This window comes from Prenolepis imparis, unplaced genomic scaffold (genome assembly GCF_030444845.1).
Source record: "Prenolepis imparis isolate NDT839.2.m4 unplaced genomic scaffold, iyPreImpa1.0 SCAF_9, whole genome shotgun sequence".
Taxonomy (NCBI): Eukaryota; Metazoa; Arthropoda; class Insecta; order Hymenoptera; family Formicidae; genus Prenolepis; species Prenolepis imparis.
Genome location: NW_028141167.1, coordinates 3,357,231 through 3,379,144, shown reverse-complemented (window position 1 = coordinate 3,379,144; position 21,914 = coordinate 3,357,231). Strand labels below are relative to the sequence as shown.

The following is a 21,914-nucleotide window of genomic DNA, read 5'->3' as shown; positions in this document are numbered from 1 at the left end:
AAAACAATAATCCGTTCAAGAATAAAAAAATGTTATTAAATTTTTAACACTGCCGACATAAAGTTAAATGTAGAACAATTAAGGTTAAATATTTGAATAAATCGATCTGATATTCGCGCTTATCACGCCAAAGTGGCCAAAAACAGTAATTCCCCCATTTGAGAGAATAAAAAAAATGTCATAAAGTTATATTGTAACGAATTATAGACTCTTATTCGTGACATTAAATTCAATCACCTTTTATAACATTGTTATGATCATAAATCATTATTACATGATGACATTAAATTCATAAATTATTGTTTGAGCTATTTAAAGCTCGAAGCCAAATTGTGCAACAAAATTCGTCGTTTCAAATTTCTGAACGCAATCGCGATAACAACAATATTGGATCTATCAATTTTTTCTTCTTTTCAACAAGCTACCGAATGATACAGATTGAACGCAAGAGATTATGTGAATCTGCATTGCAATCTATGCCAATGGCAGCAGCAAAGATTTCATAGCCCAGCGTATTTTATGTCAAAATATGCAAATTTTCGTCGCGCAAAAGCGCGTCGCGAAATAGCGGTTTCGAAATAACGTCGATGGATATGCGTTTCTTGTATGAAATCTATAAAAAAATTCGCATTTTCGTTCAATCGAAAATTCTTGCGTGACAAATGCTGTATTTTCAAGCAAAAAAATTTAAGAAATTTTAAATGTTTCTATGACGTTTTCTTATATAAAGAGTAGTAAAAAAATAGGGAACAATAAATGTCGATAAGATAATTTTAATCGAAAAATATCGGTTTTATTCGATAATTAGACTCTTCCGTGCACACATACGAATTAACTTTTGTTATGGCGCTGATTTGTACAAAATAATAATTTCTCACAGTACAAGAATATCGTGTATCAGTAAAGTTTAAACAAATTGGTAAACAGTCAACGAGAAGCTCCCGCAACGACGCTCTTTAAACAGACAATACTGAATATAGACTTTGTATGATACACAACGATTGTTTTTTTTTTCCTTCGAGGCATACAATAACAGCGATATATCTATACTTTCTTACACCGCAACAATCGTACGAGGGAGGTATATTTCAAGCGTGAGGCCGTAGATAATCGACCGATCAATGTCCTTAATCAACGAGCATAAAAAAATGTGTCAACGAGTTACGACAATAACAAAAACGTACGTACGTAAAAAAAGTAACGATGAGGTAACGAGGTAATCCGAAACGATTCCACCTTTCGTGAGACAATCGAGAGAAAATAACAGGCAGAATCCCTCTAGTCGCGTGAAAACGAAAAAATTCTCGAAAAAACCGAAAAATCGACTCCTGCGATTTCTTTTCAAATTACAAGCCAATTATTTCCTATTGCCTCGAAGAACCGTGAAAGAGAAAGGAAGAGGAGAGAAGAGAAGACGAAAAATAAGCTCGACTACGCGGGAGGAAGATATTTCGACAGAAGTAACAACATAAACTGCTCGACGTCACTTGCTCGCCTCCTTGCCTCAGCTTAGTTGCTGCTAGACTGTTCGCGTTTCATCGAGCCAAATTCCTCCAACATCGCCTGTAGTCCTTCGGGGACTTGTCCGGCGTCCAATTCCTGCGTCCACTGACGATACTGCAGAAAGATAACAAATGGTGATGTGTAAAACTAACGTAAGCTCCATCTCAGTCAAATCTCGTTCGTTGTACGTACTAAGCCCTGCTGGAGATCGAACGGGGAAGAAATCGGAAGGATTTGAGAATGACTTCGTGGACGGACAGGAGCGCAGTCTTGTCGGAACTTTTCAACTGTTCTTCCACTTGCAATACTCGCGGCTTTGTCGATATAAGAGCTTTCGATGAAACGATACAACTAGCTTCTATCAGACATCAGATATCGATATCAAATATTTTCAGAGCACTTTGTTGCAACACAAGCGTCCCAATCGACGAAAAACAAAGAACGAACCCGATACCAATCAATAATCAATAGATAGATATAATACGATTTCATAATTTCAAGCACTTTAGAAGCAAGGCTTTTGCCTCACATTGCGTCATGTTTTAATTTTTAATAAAATATTCAGATTCATATTTATCAAGTATAGCACAATACACTGATAAAAAAAAAAAAAATGTATTAACTTGACTAAATCTTTCAACAAAATTATTTTGTTGATTGAACATATAGAAATATTTAAATTAAATATAACATATTAAATCAACAAAAAATTAACAAAACGTATATTTGACTTAAATACTAATATATGTTCAATTAACAAAATAGTAATTTAGTTGAAAGATTTAGTCAAGTTAACAATTTTTTTTTCCAGTGTACAAAAATACAATACAAATACAATACAAATAAAATGTTAATTTCTATATAAAATCACTTGCAAAAAATCATTTGCGAAAGATTTCGTTCGCAAACATCCACAAAAATAAAAATTCATTGTTAATCAATCAATGAACTCAATGTGAATAATTTTATAACTCTAATATAATAAATGTTTCTCTGTAAAAGTAATGCAGATGCAAATGATTCGTTCCGGAGAGACCTTTGTATTTTGTTAGAACTTTACACTTCTTCGAGTAACTTAATTTGCAGTTCAAGAGAAGGTTAAGGAAGGTGATGAGAAAGATGATGGAAAAGAAGAAGTTACGAGGTTCTCCAGCTTCCGAAGAATTAGCTTTGCTTTGTAATGTTTGAGATATAACTAATTCAAAAAACTTTGAAGCATATATCTCTTTTTCCAAGAAAAACTTTTATATTGCAAATAAATATTTTTTTCTATTCTCATTTTTTATTGCTCTAAAGTATTGTTAATAAATTTAGCAATATAAGCTAAAATTAATTCAAGAATTTGATTCATATATATATTAATAAATAATATTTCTAGAGAAGAAATAAATTATGTCTATTCCGGGTTCTTTTCTAAGAATTTTCCAGTTTTTATTCGTTTATTCGGTTAAGGGTCGAAAAAAAAAAGAATATGACTCACCATGTCGAGCTCCTTTCGGAGGGCAATCACCGCTTTCTCACGATCTGCTACGAGCTCCTCCAGGTACTGATACCTCAGCTTCTTGCGAGCGCGACACTCCCTCGCACTCTGCCGGCTTCGTTCTGTAATAGAAGAGCAAACGGATCGAGGTAAGGAAACGGATTCATATTAATACGAGGAATCAATACATGCAAAACGCAGGCTCGATCCGCGAGACCGGTGTGACTAAAGTTTCAACGGAATTTGCGTCGAGCATAAATTTCTCTGGTTTTCGGCGTCAGGTTGTAACGTAATGGCAGGCCAAGTGGCAGATATATATCACGAGCTCTACAAGAATTCACGATTTAATAATGTCGCAGAATGCGCAAGACGCATGGTAATGCCGCGGCATATGCGACCGAACAGCGGAAACTTTTACGAAGGCGGACGATAAGCTATGATTTTGTTCCAGCATAAGAGGAAAATAAACGTATCGCATATCAGGTGTCGAGCAAAATCGAGTTCGATGAAAAGCGAGACTAAAACAGAACAATTTATATAAACGATATCGCACGTTTGAAACTTCCAATTTTCCAATCTTCTGCAATTGAACTCTGCAATTTTATCAGATCGTCGATTTCAATGTATTCCGAAATATCCCTCGGATATTGAATTTTTGAATTTTCTTTTTTATATGAAAGTTCTATTTTTTTTCTAAGACTATTATATTTTTTTCTAGCAACAAAGATAGGAAATTTATAAGTTCATAGGTTCTTGTCGCGAGAAAAATTTCAGATTATATTGTTAAAAATACAGAAAGGCAGAAATGATATTTTTCTCAAAATCACTGCGCGACAGGTGTAGAATAAACCATCTTTTACGATCTTTTAGATCGTACGTTATCGTTTCTCGGCTCATCGAGGGTCGTTCTTTACAGCGGCAATAAACGTTTTCCCGTCTCATTGCGAACTTTTAAGAGGCAACCCCTGCCAGTCACCTATGATCAGGCTGATTTTTCGCGATCCGATCCGTGACTAGCGCCGTGAATTTTATCGAAAAGAGATTCGCGTCGACGTCGATTGAAGCCGACACGCGAGATCGGCGTCACGTCTGGGAAAATCGATACTAGCGCGCCGCGGAAATTAAGCGTTCTCTCACAGTCAATTTGTGGCTCCATTCGGGATCTCGTTGCGACGGTCGACATCTGGACCGAATCGAGGCGAACCCCTGAGCGGGTTTAAATAAAGCCGATTCCGTCAGCCGCGTGAACTCTGGATAAAATGGAGCTCTCGAGTTTATTCGCGCGGCCAAGAAACGGTGCCGGAACAGACTCACGCGCAATTTCCGTCGGTAGGCAAGTATCCACTGGATGCCTGTTTAACGATGGATAGAAAGTTAAGAAAATACAGTTGTTCTAATCCTTTAACTGACTGTAATAATTGTGCCGAATGCACGTAGACGAGATTGAAGGAAAATAGCGTTTATCTAAATGGAGAACAATTGTGTAAATTCAACAGAATTATTCGGAGTAAAAAATAATAAAACGAAAAACATCTCATAAACAAATCAATAATATTTTAACAGAAAGATAAACTATATAAAACAACATGTAATCGGTCTGTCCTATTCAATTAATTCTATCGTTCTCCAGATTTTGACAGAAATTAATCTTTAGTTCGCATATTAAAAACTTGTTACTAATAATAAATTTGCAAAGTTTTGCGCTAACAGTATCTCCTGCAAAGTGTGAAATTATAATTCTGGGAGAACATCGGGTGATCATCCGGGACCACATGTACAGATCGAACATCGCGCGCGTCGTTTCCCATGGAAAGGAGGTCACATTGCGGTTGAGAAAGGACCGGGGAAAGGAAGGCGGAAGAAAGAGAACACAAAATAGCGCACGGGACGATTATATAAAGTTTCGTGTTCTCCGGACGACGACCACGCGCGCGTTCCAGAAATAATCTCGCGAAATTATTCTCATCGTTGTGATCTGTGGCGACTGGCGACTGTCGGGGCGCAACAGTGGGAGTTAGTTTCATCCACCGCACTCCCTCCATCTCATCTTTTCCCTTCCCCCCTTTTGTTGTGCGAGCTTCGGTTTTCCGCAAAACGACAGAATTGCAAAATAGCCGAACAACGCCCGTAATCCTCGCGTTCGTTGGCAGTCGAGAGAAGAGCCGCCGCGGGACGACGATAGTATAAATATTCATTCGCGAACGAGATAAACGTTACTACGGCAACTCGCGCAATCAGCGGATACGCGGTCCTCGGGAGAACGTCGCTATCAAATGCTTTAATCAAGAGACGGTATGGTGGCATCGAGATGCCAGTGAGTATGTGTCGTGAGTATAAGCCGGCGCGAGCGACCGATATCTACCGGTCCGTTTCCACTGCTCCGTGGAGGATGCCATCTTTCTGTTTTACGCGAGTTTTTGCGCCTTGGATTAGCGAAACGATAAGTCGCGAGACGTTGGGTTAAAATAAATCCGACCAACAGCTGATATTTGCTCGCGCTGTCATTCCTTTGAGATCGGGTTTTCGCGCGAATGTTTATGATTCGGAAATGTGCAAGAAATTGTTTTCGGAAATAAATTTAAAAATTCTCTATTATATCGAAAGTCTAACGGGATATTTTTATCCTATTTTATGTTGTTATATTAAAATTTTTTGATTGCAATTAAGCGACATAAAATCAATACAAGTTAATATCAGTAATGTCATGTATAATTTATGACATTATCCCTATGCAATCAATGCAATATATCGGAACAACAGAGATAACTAAAATGCAATTCGATAATTTAGTAATAATTGCAGTGATTAAGTAATTAGTAATCTCTAATTTATAATAAAATATTAATTAATATTTAAATATCGATTAATAAGTAATAAAAATAACCATTGATCATAATCAGGGAATGTTATGATTTTAATTCGATATAAATTGATGTGGATTACATTATTGGAACGGTTCTAATAAAAGCAATAATCTATCATTTTGTGATTAGCAGATGTTTATTAACGACGATGTTGATCAATGATTAACGATGACAAACTGCGGATGCAATTTATAATTAATGAATCTTAATGACGATTACTTAATTAATGATTCAAAATTTCCTCATTAATCAAAACAGTTAATCGCTGTATAACATCGCAATTATTTTACGAAACTCGTACGAAACAATTTTGTTACAATTTTAATCATGGGGCGGGATGAACAATCTATTATCGAGAAAATCTCGTATCGTTAGTAAAACAGACGAAACAAACTGTTTCAACTAAGTGGAATGTCAACAGGTATACTTCACGGAACTACTTACCGAGCTTAGCCTTCATGTCCGCCCTGTCCGCCGCCTTCCTTCCAGGCTTGCGTCCCCTCTTACCCCCCTCTTTCCGATCACCGCGAGATCCCTCCTGCAAAAATAAAATAATAAGATAAATTAATTATGAGAAAAAAACGTAATATCTTATAAAAATCAATAGAGCTATGAGCAAATCATCATACATTTTACTCTCAAATACAGTCGAGATACTGTCGAGGGGAAGAAGATAAGTCGCGCTATTCGCTGAAAACCAATCCATTTTGCCCCGTGGCTTTGCCGATCGGTTTTCCCAATTGTGTACATAGAAATTCTAGTAAATAATTCTACCGAGAGGCGTTCGTGTGATTAATGATCGTACCGTAGGTATATATTTGCACACAGGTCGCGCGCGGCGATGACAAATCTTTGCGCGAGATGAAGCATTAAAAATTGACATGTTACAAAACGCACAGTTGGATTATTACGCTTACCCCACCGAAGCGAAAGCGCGCCATGAATAATTCGCCGCGGAATAATTTACGATTCAATCAGACCGCGGTCTTTCACGCACACACGGCCGTTATAATGCCGCTTGATCCGCGCCCGAGTTTCGCCAGCCACGATTAATATCTTGAGCGAAACACGCGGCGGTGTCATTTTCAATGGAAACAAAAGCTCATTGTGTCACCGAAGAGAGCAGGCTGAGAATCGCGAGCCGGGGGAGAATTCTCCGTTCCATGAAAAGCTCTCGGGGGTGAAATCGGGTCTTCTCTGTCCCCCCAATCGTAAACGCAAAGATGGCAATCGTTGAACAACAATAACACCTTCCTCTTTCGTGGCCACAACGAGTTTAATGTCCGTGTGCTCTTTTTCTCTCTCGCGCGCGCGCGCGCAACTAAACGATATTTGACAAACGCCTATTTCATTGTCACAGTCACTCGTTCAGTCAATTTTAGGCTTTACTATCGTCGTGATCCGTCCCGTCAAATGAAATCGTGAGAGAGACTGGCAAACGCAATTTTTGACTCAAAAACTGCATAGTTAATCTTTTGCATTTTTTTTCTCTTTTATGTTCTGCATGTAATGTTCTCAATTTCTCTTTTGCTCTCTCCGATTTTGTTTTTAACAAACTTTAGATACGAAAAAAAATCCGAATTATTGATTAATCGATAATCGTATTATTTCATATATTTCTTTACTACTACTGTTTATTTTACTTATTTTACGAGTATTCTACACTAAATTCTATATTTTAACATTGATATAACATAAACATATATAGCGCACACACGTATTTTTATTTCTTGTGAAATTTAAGATTAACTTTTAAAAAAACTCATTTTTTTCTAGTATTATATATTTGAGTATAATTCTCTCTTTGAATATAGAATGAGAAAAGATTTCTTGTAGACTGTTTTACATGTAATTAATTATTCGCAAGTTACTTCGATAGCATGTAAACTGCCTACAAAATCGCGCATATATATTCGTAACACACTACGGAATATAATACATATCATAAGTCAATGCGGTCAATGCCACATTCTCATTGTCCCGAAGATATTATTTATGTAAAGTATATGTTTGCCGCGCATATACAAACTGCTCCAAGTTCAAACAAGAAAGCAACGCGCATATATTTTCGCGAAATGCATTTTCGCGCAGTCCTCATTTCGCGTCGCGGCGGAAAACAAGCGTCTGTGCATGCAGAAATAATTTCAACGCGGCACAATTACTTGGAGGAGCAATTTCGCGAGTTGCGTAAAGCCAGCGTATTATTTCAAAGAAAGAAATTCTATCGAGAGTTTCGAGACGTCATCTTAAATATCTTAATGCAAACGCTATTTAATACTTTATATAATTCAATAATTTTCAATAAAAATGCTGATGAAATAAATAGTAGTGACCATTAAAACGAAGAAATTGACTTCGAGACGAACGGAAACGTCGGGATAAAATATACGCACATCGACTCCGCTTCCTTGAAAATACGGGAAATCTGCGGTCAGCGGACACGCACCAGATAGAACGCGGCCATCTCTTGTCGACGTACACACGAGCGTTAAAATTTACACGCCTTTCGGGCGCGGTTGTTGCATACCAGGGGGCCTTTAGATATGCATACGCGCACTCAGGGGTGACAAAATACAAATTCCGCCTCCCTTTAGGACGGCTATTTACCACCCTCCGACCTGTCCGTTCCTCTCAATCTTATCTGATATTAAATCTCCCCGAATCCTATTTATGTTCCACGACCACTTCCGGTTTCTTTACCCGGTTCTTTACCTCTCTCTGTCTCTTTATCGGCTCTCTTGCTCTTTCTGTTTTCCGCCCTCTTTTCTTCTTCACGTTTTTGTGCGAGATAATTGGAACTGATTCCCGCCTATGGTAAAACGCACGTCATAACTTTGAACGCGAAAACACACGAACAGAATTATGCAACTAAATCGAGAACGTAGCATATACAAACAGAGGGTTGTTAATTACCGTTTTTTACATCTTGCAGTACTTGCTGACGAGGCGTATAGCGATAGGGATGTAAACATCTCGTTACAGAACGTAATATCTCTCGTATTGTTCCAGAAATAGGTATCTCTAAATCATAGGTATCTCTAAATCATAGATTTTTTTATTAAGTTATAGAGAGACGATTCTTTCTAGTCTGAATATAAATGCTACTAGTAAAAAGCTATCCAATATAATTTCAAAAATCCCAAATTAAGTTATAATAATAAATTTTTTCTGAAATATAAACAAAGAATATTTCTCAATTAATTTCAAATTATTTAAATAAAAAGAATTTTAATTTAAGCTTCTGAACAAATTATCACTATTATGTAAAAAAAATGGCAGTATTATATACCTATTCTTAATCTTTTATATTAGATGTCGTTAATTGTGTAAATTCAGATTTTGTTTCAAATAAAACAAACTTTTAATTAAAAGTTACAAGGTACACAGCCAAGTGGAAATATGCGAGAACGCGTAACGTCAAGTGCAAATTGCCGTTAGCAAAAAATAAAGAATATCTTATAATTAGTCTGCCATAACAGCTTGTTACAAAGAATCGCGAATTAAAGAAGACTTGAAATATCCGATCAAAAACCAACCAACCCCTACACGTCAAATATTCTTTGCATAGATTTTAACTTCGATATTAGATATAGATATTTGAAAAAAAAGGAACATCTTTAAAGTTATTTATAAAAAAATATACATGATTATCGCTTCGAAATTCTGACATCGTTATTAAGTTAATCAGAAAATAACGTCTTTAACATGAGAAAAAATAAGTTCAGAGGTAAAATAAACCGTCGAATGTCTCTTATGTCAATTATTATGAAATCCTATCTAGGTCATATAGGATACAGACGATCATCCGCAGCTATAAACCCTTCCGGAATCTGCCAGACATTCTGCTGACATTGACATTTCCGTCTACTTCCTTGTCTCTATCGTGTCACACACTCGCAACCACATTCTAACCGCGGAAACACACTCGCGAGCGTATACATATATATAGATTCTAGCTTCGACTCCTTTTCCTGCATACGACAACCTATCGACGATCTGATCGACGTACATCCGATCGACGAAGAAACAATCCGTTCGTTTCCGGAGTTCGACAATCGACCATTCTACGAACGTCGCTCCGACGAGGAAAATGTTTCCGCAACGTGCGGAATGAGTGCAGGCGCGTGCATAATGCGTCAGTAAATGGCGTGCCATAGTAGAGAGTTTCGCATTGACGGAAAATTTCCATAAAGCATATCTGATGGTTATCGACGCGCGAAACGCGCATTCTGATTACGTCTCTTTGCATCATAATCGTATAAATGCCGGAATAAGAATGTCTCTCAATATTATGCGCGAAGAAATAAAAAAAAAAAAAAAAAAAAAATAGTACGGAAAATGAAAATAGAATATTAAAATCTGAAACTTTAATTTGCATGTTTCTCAAGTAAATTTCTATCGATTTTATAGAATCTGTCTGGTTATATTATCAATGAAACAAGCATTTGAGTTGCATGTGTTATTATATAAAATAGAAAATAATGCACTTGTCGAGAAGCATGCATTATTTACATACATATAATACACTTTTGAATTGATAGCTTCGTGAAACATACGTCAATCGGACATTACATTTTGTTGATATATTATAGCATAAAATAGAAATATGCAATAAATCTCTCAATGATATTTTTCTCGCCTACGTGTCAACGTTTATGCGCGAATGTTCATACATACAATCGATTTCTACTTACATGCAATCAATTTTCATGGCGCTTGCGATTTTAACGATCGTCAGCTATCGGAGGCGAAATATAAGCTCCCGTCGAAAGGAACATAAAATTTTACGATATTTTTCTGATGTTTCTTATTGTTAGCAGCACAAGCATGCGAAGCAATGTTCCTCGTTTAAAAGGTAATTTCAATTATCTAAAACTCGATTATTTGATGCTGTTACAGAAAATTGGACACGGCCACCAGTATAAGTTTTCGGAAAGACAATATTTGTTTTAATCTTTCTAATTTGTATTTGCGTGTTGTGGGAAAAAAAATTTGTTACCGTATTATCGATATTCTCCGATTTTCTGCGGTCCAAATGTATTAGAAGCCTGAAATATCCTAATACGCACATAAAATTCTGTGTCGCAGGAGTATTGTACAAAAACGCAATGCTCTCTTCGAATCGATTAAATTAATATTTCTTTAATAAAATACTCTTTTCCGATTGAACTACAATGATAAAAGATAAAAAGCTATAGCCTAGTACTTCATAATCTGCCCCTTCTACATACATATAATGCTTTCACACTACTTTCAGATGCAGCGTACTTTTTTGCTACGAAAGCTAACTCTATAGAAAAAACGTACTTGCCCTAAAAGCAGCGAAGTAAAAATGTTATTATCTTTTATGGATACATTTTCTGCACTCGTATCGGCCACATACTCTAAAGTATATAAAAAATAGATTTTTTTATTACTAAAAGAGGGAAAGACCGAAACGAGATTAACTATAGGAAATACGTAAACAATAATGGCCGGACTTAAGACATTGCGTGCGTATATCCCCCCGTTCTAACATTAATCAAGTTGAGGCATAACACTTCAATGGGAACTCTGAACCGTTGTCTTGCCACGGTTACCGGATGCACGATACTGCGTCGCTACACTCGGAGGCCGGATGCCCGTAAAGCATATTGCGCACAATATCCAGCGGAGATGCAGCGACACGGTTCTCGCCGCCAGCATATGATTCACCCTTACACCTTCAGGCCGAATGCACTGACGTCCGTTAACGCTAATCTGAGAGATATCAGAGTTGGTATAATCTCGGAGGTATTAAATTTCTACTATAGATTTACAGGATATACATGTAACTTTCGCCGTATTCCGTATTCTTTAATGACAAACTCAACGCGGAATGAATTTTAGTCGAATAAGGTTATCAAGACATTTATGCTTTTCGCGCAATTAATGATTTAGAACGCGAACGTTTTGACTAAGCAAGTTTAAGAAGATAAAATGGATGACAGAATCTCTTCAGCTTATTTCCAGTAAACTTTATTTTAACAGAATTTTAAATTGCGACTATGTTAAAAAATATATATGTATAACGTTAAAGATTAAAATTGTCGAGATTAAAAAATAATGGGATAAAAGTGGAATATTATGTAGACAAACATAATTTACACAGGACTGCTGTACAGAAATATAAAGAGAATCTTTTTACACATCTATATTTAAAATTTTAATTCGCGAATTATTCTAATTTCATAAAATAAAATTTCTAATGCACAATCTGATATTAAAGTGCATGTAAAAACATGTTAGAAATGCGCGAAAGACTATTCCACACTTTTAAATTAAAACAAGGCAGATATTCTCAGTGAAAACTGGTTTCTGCGCTCTACAAAAGCTCCAAAATCTATTTAACTTTAAAATTAAAATTTTACTTGCAAGTGTGTAAATGCAGAATACGTGAAAAGTTCACTTTGCCTGAAATCAGTTTGCTCAAAGATTACTCTAAAATATAAATAACTCTTGATCCGTTCAGCAGACGAAGATTACCAACTTCATCACTTTAATCTTAAAATATGTTCTTTCGGCAACATCTACCAGACTTAACTTTCTTTCGGGTCATTAAATTATTTTGTCAGGAATTAAAAATCGTAAAAGGCAAAAAGATCGAAAATCTACAGTTTCTTCTAATTCAAACTGAATAATCGTCGTAAAATCGGGTAGGAAAAGGATATGCTCTCGCGTCGAATTTACACGATAATTAATAACGAAAAGTGCGGATAGATTATATTACGCTGCGCACAAAATCAAACTCTAACGACGTGCTCTTTCTCTCTCTCTCTCCTTTATGGTTACCAGTAATTTAAAACCTCGAGCAAAAGCCATTCATTAGACCACATTCCTATTTCGCGCTTCACCAAATGAGTCTCGAGTGATCGCTTTTCGAGAGAAAACTCTTTAATTACGACCACCGTTCTTGTGCCGCCCACTTGCCGGTTCTTACGCCGGCTTTTTCGAGTTATAATACTCTCGAATTTCGAGAAGGAGATATGGCGTGCTCGCAATTAATTTTCATTATCACTCCCAACTTACTCTTGCAACCTCCCAGTCTGATCTTCTTAAATGCATTAGCTACGCTTCAACTTTTCCGCCGTTCCGCATTTCCTATTCTTTGTCACATACGCTATTTTTTTTTTTTTATAAACTCGTGATTTGAATCGCCTATATTGCCCTCATTTTTCTCCGCTCTGCTCTCGGCATTATCTGTTTTTTTACGCTCGAGTTCCTCCCTCAAATTCCAACGACGTTTTACACGCTTTTATTAGCTCGACTGATTTTAATTGCCTTAGTAACCAAGTTTGCTGGCCAAGCAACGCAATTTCGTTCGCCCTCTCTTCTGCACTTTTATCCTTTTTTTTCTATTCCTTCCAACGAGACGAAAACAGCCCCGAGAGAATATTGCGGCGAAACCGGACTTCCGCAAAAGACACGCGGGCAAAAGAGGGTTCCAGTTGGTTTTACTATATTTTTTCTCTACTTTGTTTAAGACGGAGCGCTCGACGGAAAATGTGGATGTTAGACAAATTGGACTAAAGTGGACCGAAATGGAACAAAGTAGACGTAAGTGAAGGATAGGAACGTTTTACCATCGCGGTCGCGTGGTAAAAGCCGGCTACTTTTCGCGCTTAACTCTTTCGTCTTGAATTCTCATTTTGCGGAATGATTTACGATGAAAATTTCCCGCGTGTCCAAACTTTTGTAATCACCCGGCGGCGATTAACGCTAATTTATCGCCGCGAGAGAAGAATCCTTTGACATCGAAAGCTTGAAACGTCCACGGCCGCGATATTATATTTTAGACCGTCGAAAAGAAAAAAAATAAAGCGTTCAGCCGCTCAGTAAGTAAAAGGAGAGAACGACTCTGATTAAAGCCGCGTCGACATTTCGCGATTATAAAATTCACGCGGGTATATAAAATTCCGCGAATTTGCGAGCACCCGATAAAATCTTAATCTTCGTCGCGCGTAAACATCGAATTTACGATTTACGTATGTATATAAGGTTTCATCAATATTTCACAATACGTCGCACCGAATGCGCGCATACATTCTCTGTCTCTCTCGTTCGCGTCGCTCACGATAATAAACGACAGGCGATGAATGCGCGGCGCAAGAGTTACCGGATTCACTGTGCCCACGACCTTATTATTACCTCGATGGTTGCACAATCCCCTTAGTCCGCTTACACAACGCAACGGCAGCGAGTCGCGCACATTTCCCCCCGGTGCGCGATATGCAACAACGCTTATCTGTCTCGAGCAGAGGATTATTTTCATCGGGTCCTGAATTTATATAGACCGTATTTAGCCCTCGCATCGTCGCATTGCGTCTCTTTCGTACGGCGAGACTTTTTAACGATCTACATCAACTGAGAGCTTTTACGAAAGTTACAATCCCATCGGCGGCGATTTTAAAGGGCGGTAAAGCGGATTTCGCGCTCGGGGGAAAAGCTGAGAAGTTCGGTGACGCTTTAAAAACACTCTGTAAAATGTTTCTCTTTTTTTTTTTTTTTTTTCACAGAAACGTTTGCTATTTCAGACCGCACACAGATGGTCGCGCGTGGTTAACGATGGTTATATAAAAATTGGATTTTCAAGAATGCGCTTATATACAATTAAATCGCTTTATAAAAGCGTTATCTGATTTCGTGTTATTATCGCGGTATTTCTACGGTATTTTTACGCAATATTACACGTTCTTTCTCTTTCCTCTACCATTTGAAATTGTGACGACGAAAACTACAGAGTGCTGGTCTCTGGGCGTACAGTCGCGATTTAAAGCTTTCTTGAGCTTTTCCAGGTCATTGTTCGTCCCGACTAGTGTAACCGGAAGAGAGTAGGAGGCACGGAGGTGGAGAAAGCTCCCTCGTAATTTTCCAGCCGCGCCGCTTCTGCTCCAGCGACGTTATGTACAACAATGGACGGGGGATGTACCGCGAGCACAATGGCTAGTGCGAGCGAAATCGTTGCGTGAGCATGAAAATCGCGTAAATTTCGTCGCCCCTTGCTGCGCATATTTCGTGTGCGCCTCTCACGTATATCCGTGCGCCAAAAATATGCTCGATAGAAAAATAAAATAAAAAGCGCATAACCCATTGCATTTCTGCACTCAACTATTAATTAGATTAAGAAAATTAGCATAGAAGTAAATTTAAAAAATTCGGTACGATATGTATTTGTAAATTTTTTGAAAATGTATAAAGCTAAGGAAAAAAATTACTATGTGCTACGTTCTCGCGATATTCTTGATAACTTAGCAAGCTTTGCCTCCCATCTTTCGTTTTACCCCTGATTTGTTCAACGTTAGAGTCTCAACTATGTATTTTACTTTGTCTACCAATTTTTTCGTTCTTCGAGGTATCTAAGATAAAATTGCACACGACTTACGTATCTATCGTATAGCAGCGCATAGGGCGAGGAAAGTATATAGAAGCGAACGTAACATTTTCCTGCTCGCATTCGTGGCTGATAAGGAGACAAAGAGAGCGCGATTGGATTTATGCGATCGCGTTCGTCTACGACAGTCTACGTCGTCGGCAATAATTTATGAAAGTCAAACGACATATACATATAATATATGTGTACATTTGTGTGCGTGTATGTGTAAAGAATGCATACACATGTGCGTAAAAGAGGACAGAGATCTTGAAGACAGAGAGAAATATCTCGGAATATCTCACGAGGTGGATATAAATTTTCTCCGCATTGACATCGATGGGATATACTACAATCGCCGAGGCAATACGCATATAAACGGAAATAAGAATGATTCAATACACCGACGACTTGAAAGACGATGAACCGCGCGATGTGTGTGCACTTTGTACGTCGCGTGTATGACGATTCGATGATGCATCGCGTAATTCTTTTTTTCTATCAAACTATGAAACAGATATAGCAACAAAACTATGAAACAGATGTAGCACAAAACAAACTTGTGAATTTATAAGAAAGTTTTAAAAAAAAAAAGACGATATATACCGAATCGCGACAAAACAAATTTGAGCAACTAAAAAATTCCATAAATCCTTAAAAGAGTTTAATATGCTTGTCTGTTATTTAAAAATTCGTTTTTAATATATTATTTCTAAAAAAATAACGCAAGTATGAGAAATAAGCATAAATTAAGAGATTCACACGACTTTGTGTGTGAATTTGCATATGTTTCTTCAAATTCTTAAAAAAGAAGGAATTTATGAATACAGTTGTAATTATTTATAACAATAAGTAGATAGAATTAAAAAATATATAGATATGTGAAACTTGTATACTTTGAATGTTCTTTAACAAAACAAATAAAAATAAAGCAATTGACTTTCATAAATATCACTGATAATTTCGATGTATTATAATTCTAAATTAAAAGCATTAAAGTTACATTATTAAAGTCTCATTTTTGGGGAGCATCTTCGTATATTTCGTTAAAGATATTGCACCTGGCGAGAGGTTCTTTGCACAATGCTGTACAGCATCTGGAGGGTTTCTCATGATAACCTGGCTCATGGCTCGTTGAGATCGAGCAAAGAACGAGTGATGGCATTGAGAGAACGCGAGAATGCTCGTTACATTACTGTCGGAGTGATGATACTCGCAGCAGCAGCAACGGTAACATCTTAAAGTTGTATCACCGGTGATGATAATGATAACGAGACTGATAACGCGTACAATACCGACAATCACGCGAACTACTACCCCATTGAGAATTGTTAAAGTTTTGCTGAAATTCAACGAGAGAAATATATATGCATAAAACTAGATAACTGAATGAATATATCTTGAAATATTTCATATATGTATACACGTTTTCCAGGCAAACTATCAAACATCATTCACATTATTAATTCTTTGCAACACGATGCAAAATTGATTTTTTTCCACGAGGCTATTGTTACTTATATTCGACGCAGTTTTTAAGTTCGAGAAATATTTAAATCGACTGCATGGGAATAGCTAGTTTGTAACAATTACGATAGCGATACGATACGCCAGGCTACAACAATGGTAGAAATTGCGCAAACGTACAATTGCATCGCAAAGGGTTATCTCACTCCCTTTTTTATAAAATCGCCTACGTCCCCTCATTATCGCGACTGCGATTAAATGTTTTTACCTCGTGCATCGAAGCGTTTCATGTAGCGCGCGCATTGTCGACGATGCCTCGAAGAAGTGCAACGAAGGACAACGACGATCACGTACAATCGTAATTCCCTCGCTCGGACTCGCGAGATTGCCAACCTTATTTCCAAGGACGTGATACGAAGAGAAATATTGTGGATTCATTAAAAGAAACGCCGTATCCTCGGCGTCTTCGCTTACAAACCTCAATTGCTTCTAAACTAACCGCGCGAGATGACAGATTTTCTTGTAATGTAATGTAATACGAATTGTGTTTCAGAAAAAATCAGTATATGTATACTTTCATTCACAGACTATTTGTCAAATCTAGAATTTCTTTTTTTTAGAGTGAAATTTTTATAAAAACCATCCCCCCCTGTATAATTTTATTTCCAATAATAAATGCATTGATAAGATATATCAAAAGATTTAAAAAAGATATTTCAATAAAACTATATATTTAATATGTAAGAATATATTATTATAAATATATTCTTGTTGAAATACCGTTTTTGTATCTTTTGATATATGTATATCTTATCAATGCATTTATTATTGAAAATAAAATTCTATAGGAGGGAGGGTTTTTATAAAAACTTCACTCTAAAAAAGAAATTCTAGATTTGACAAACAGTCTGCGAAAATGAAAGTACATATACTAATTTTTTATAATTATGTATAATCTTATACTATTAATATATTAATAGTATAAGATTATAAGAGAAATAAACTTTAGAATTGTTTTAATGTAATCCACGATATTTTGTACTACTATACAGTAATTTAAAAAAAAATCGATGCAGATAAATTTTTTCTTGTGAAGATGCAAGCACAATACAAAAGTCAACAACAAAATGAATAATATTAATGTGAGCGAGAGGATATGAATTAATCAATGTTGCAATACGCAGTAGATAAGATCATTATCATATTAAATCTAAATATTCTGATATCAGCTGTAATACCATATATTCAAACAAAAGATATTAACATAAAAAAAACCAATTAGATAGCTCAATACATGATTTAAATAATAGATTTTTAAAAAAATTAAATTAAATGCATTATATATTTATGATATGCACAAATTAAGGAGATGATTTATAAAAGTTGATTTATAAAAGATGCAAATTTCTCATATTAATGGATATAAGTCAAAATAATCGATGAACAGCGTATGCAAATGAATAATTTGCTTCAGGAAAAGATTGATTTTTGAGTGACAAGTAATTTCTAGATAAAACTAATTGCATTGCATTCATAATTTTTCGCGATATACGAGTATTAAATATAACTTCTTTAAATATAGCCTAATTACAAAGTTCTCACGATTCGTTCTCAACCGAAAACCGATAAAACTATGACGTAATTTTTTTGCAAAATAAGACAACTTTATCAAGTAAGATAACATTACATTCATGAAAAAAAGAAAACGATATCACGAAACAATTTATTCCAAAAATAGCTCCCGATTATTCGGCAAATCGCTTAGCGCAATTTCGCAGATTTTTCGCGCGCAAAAGCGATTCGCTCGAAAATTCTCGAATACGATCGAAATCGCTCCTTTCGGGCGACGCTTCCGATATGCGTATATACCGCTGAATTGCGCAGTAGCGTCGCGTATAGGCGACGCGGAAGCCCGCGACGGCGGGCTCCGAAATCGACCGGTTTCTCGCGGTCACCGTCGGCGACGCTTTATGAATTACGATCGACGCGGAGAAAGAAAGAGAGAAATGGGCACGCGTCCGAGTTTTCGTCGCCGGCTGAGAGAGTCGCGCACACATGCATAGCACGAGCCGCACCGACACGGTATCCGTAACACGGAGGGCGCCGCGCCGCGAAATGTTACATACGCGTGTGCATATAAGGCGTTTTCTCCACGGCTCTCGACGAAATTCGCGACGAGATACCCGGAGGTAGGCGACGCCGAGAGTGGCCGCGCGACAGCGTCGCGTCGCCGGGATGGACGCGGCCGAAGACCCGCGCGCGAAAAATATCTGGAGGAAAAACTCACCGGTGCGCTGCTACGCGTCGTGCGGGCTCTGTCAACTGCGCAGTTCACGGGCTCTAGGAGGCTCTCGGCAGGGACGTGACGCCCGCGACGCGCGCCCGCGACGAGCGCGCGAAGCTGACGCTGGCGTCACCGCGCGGCATCCCGCGGAGCTGAGCGGCCATTTTATAATTACGATTTCGATATCGCCGACCAGAGCTTCGCGACCACCGCCGACGACCATCGTCGACGAGGGGGGGAATGGATCGCGCTCGCGTAATTCGACGCACCACGAACGTTTTGACACTTTACGTGACAGCGAGCGATTGATTCTTTGACGCGCGCGAGAGATTCACTCGCGAGAGATAAGGAGCGCGAGAAGTAACACGGAGCGATACTACATTCGCCGCGACGCGTCGTGAAGATGACGCGATTCGAAATCTACTCCAAGTCGAAACTCGAATTGCGAGTTCTCGAAGTATCGATACGGTCGAAGCGGCGAACCAATCGCGTCGCAGAGATTAGATTCTGCTCGTCTCGATTATACTTTGTGCACTCTCAACTATTGAACGCTTGTGTATGCGTATATATTCAAAAATACTTTTGAGAAATGATGAAAGCATACATATATGCATGCACATACCTGACGATGCTCGCGTACATCACACTCTCGCTGTACGAAAGACACTCGATAATTTCTTCGCGCGCAAAATTCACTCTCCGACAATATAACCGCGAAAATCACGGCACTGTTTCAACGATATAATTTCGTTCCCGTAACTACCAGCGATTCGAAATCTATCAGAGATACGATACCGCAAGCTACGCCTGAACTTTTCGCGAAGCCACGAAACTTCCAACGCTCTATATATGTATTATTATTTGATCGAACACAGACACGAGGATTTGATCGCGGCCATGAGCCATGACACCGTAGACTCTGAATCGACGAGTTGGCGGAGTCAGCGCCATCGCTCGACGAAAGCTCGCGAACTCGAACGAGAGCGCCATCTGTCGCGAAGAATGCCAAGCCAGGTCAGGCGCCAGCTTGACCGAACGAACGAAATATCGGCCAGCTAAACAGCAACCCCTCGCCCGCGCGCCCGTCTACCGCCCACCGCCCCGCGACCTCCGTCTATGCGAACTGGGGTGGCCCCGCTGCCATCCGATATCGAGACATCTCGGGCGATTCGCTCGAGCAAAGTCGAACGCGATGTCGTCCGACAAAATGCGAAATGCGAGACTAATAAAAATCCAAAGCGCGCCCTCTTTGCACAACGTGGTGTAATCCCTCGCATCGAGAACCCGTCTCGTTTCTCTCTCCTATGGCAGGTTTTGCCGTCACGCGCGAGCACATTGTGTCAGCGCGCGCGACATATCGTCGACAAGTCACCAACTCACCGTTTCGTTCTCCACGATGCACATCGGCTCCATATCCATTTGCTGGCACGCGCGCGCGTCCCTCGCACTCCTCGAGAACAACAATAACACGGGGTGGCTCGCGATGGCGATCCTTCGTAACAGTTCGCGACGGCAACGTGTGTCTGTTTACAAACACTGCAAGGTCACACATTAGACCGCCGTCTCCTCCCTTCCCTTCCGCCACCCCCGCTCGCTCCTCGCTCTTCGAACCGCTGAGTCGCGTTACGTCACGAGGTCCGCGATCGCAGCGACGACGCTCGGCGGAGGGCGGAAGCTCTCGAATGCGCGCGCCATTCATTGATGATTCAATCGATGAGAAACGAGACTGGATATCTGAAATCATTTGAAATGAAAATAATTGCAGACAATATCGTATTCGGCAAAGGTCGAATCGCGAGAAGAGTCTATCTCGTTTCTGTACAAAATAAATAATCTTTATGCATTCGATGATTCCGAGACACTTTATATATAAATTTGTTGCAAAAGAACAACCGCGAATCTATTTGTTACTATTTAGAAATTGTCTTGAAAAATAACACAATCGATTTATTCGCTGTTATTCAAAATTTTGTATCATAATTGCAATTTTCTTTTTATCACGCAATAAATACATAAGTACGAAAATCAAGAATAAATATTAATATAAAATGATCGAGAAGAAATTGTTAGATTCAGAATGCGAATGGATTTTTCGAACTTGTACGAATGCTTTTAACATTTATGTAACAATGATGCATTTTATATTTTACGACAATATTTTAAATTTACGACCAGAAAATTCTGGTAAGTCAATAGAATAGCTTGTACAGGAAGTATATTAATTAATAGTAATGCAAATACAATTTATAAAATTTCAGAAATTTCGCTTTTATCATATACACTATTCATGACGGCGTTGGATCTTTTCGCATACTGTATTTATCAATGAACAGTACAGATTATAAGCGGAAAGAAAAACTGTAATAAAAGACATTAATTGTATGACGCAATATATATCAAGATAATTTATATAACAACGAAGAAAAGGGTAGAAAAATCGTATAACTTTTGTAAAAAATATTCAAAACTTATATTTTAAAAGTCGTCTTAGTGAAAATTCTCAATGCGGAATTGTACAAGACGTGTAACTGTATTCTAAGTATCATAAGGATAAAATGGGAGGGGAGGAGGGTAAGGTATATGGTATATAATACAGTATTAGTCATCATCTTCATGTATGTTCCAAAAATAATCTAGTTGTCTCTCTCACTCTCTCTCTTTCTTTCCCCAAACATTATTCTCATGCATTCTCTATTTTTTCACATTCTTTCTCTCTTCCACGCTATCTATTATATCTATTACTCAGTCAAGCCGTATACAAAGCCACACAAATTTGCAATTTGAGAAAGCAACGAATGCTCGCACATACATTCTTGAGCTAATCTAATAATAATCGCACTCCATCCTCCAACACTCTAAAGCGTTGAAGATACATATATTTTATTGTGATGTTACAAAAAAAAAAAAGAAAAAAATTCAGCGTAAAGA

General features: G+C 38.0%; 1 protein-coding gene across 1 annotated transcript; it reads right to left on the bottom strand.

Annotated features, from left to right (window-relative positions):
- Positions 1 to 768: 768 nt before the first annotated feature.
- Reptor-bp (REPTOR-binding partner) lies at positions 769 to 20,566 on the bottom strand. Its single transcript, XM_083046294.1, has 4 exons — positions 20,367 to 20,566; positions 6,292 to 6,385; positions 2,984 to 3,105; positions 769 to 1,617 (listed from the first exon to the last, which is right to left on the bottom strand). The coding sequence occupies exons 1-4, from the start codon at positions 20,403 to 20,405 to the stop codon at positions 1,510 to 1,512; spliced, it is 363 nt and encodes a 120-aa protein (XP_082902420.1). The 5' UTR covers positions 20,406 to 20,566; the 3' UTR covers positions 769 to 1,509.
- Between the last annotated feature and the right edge of the window lie 1,348 nt (positions 20,567 to 21,914).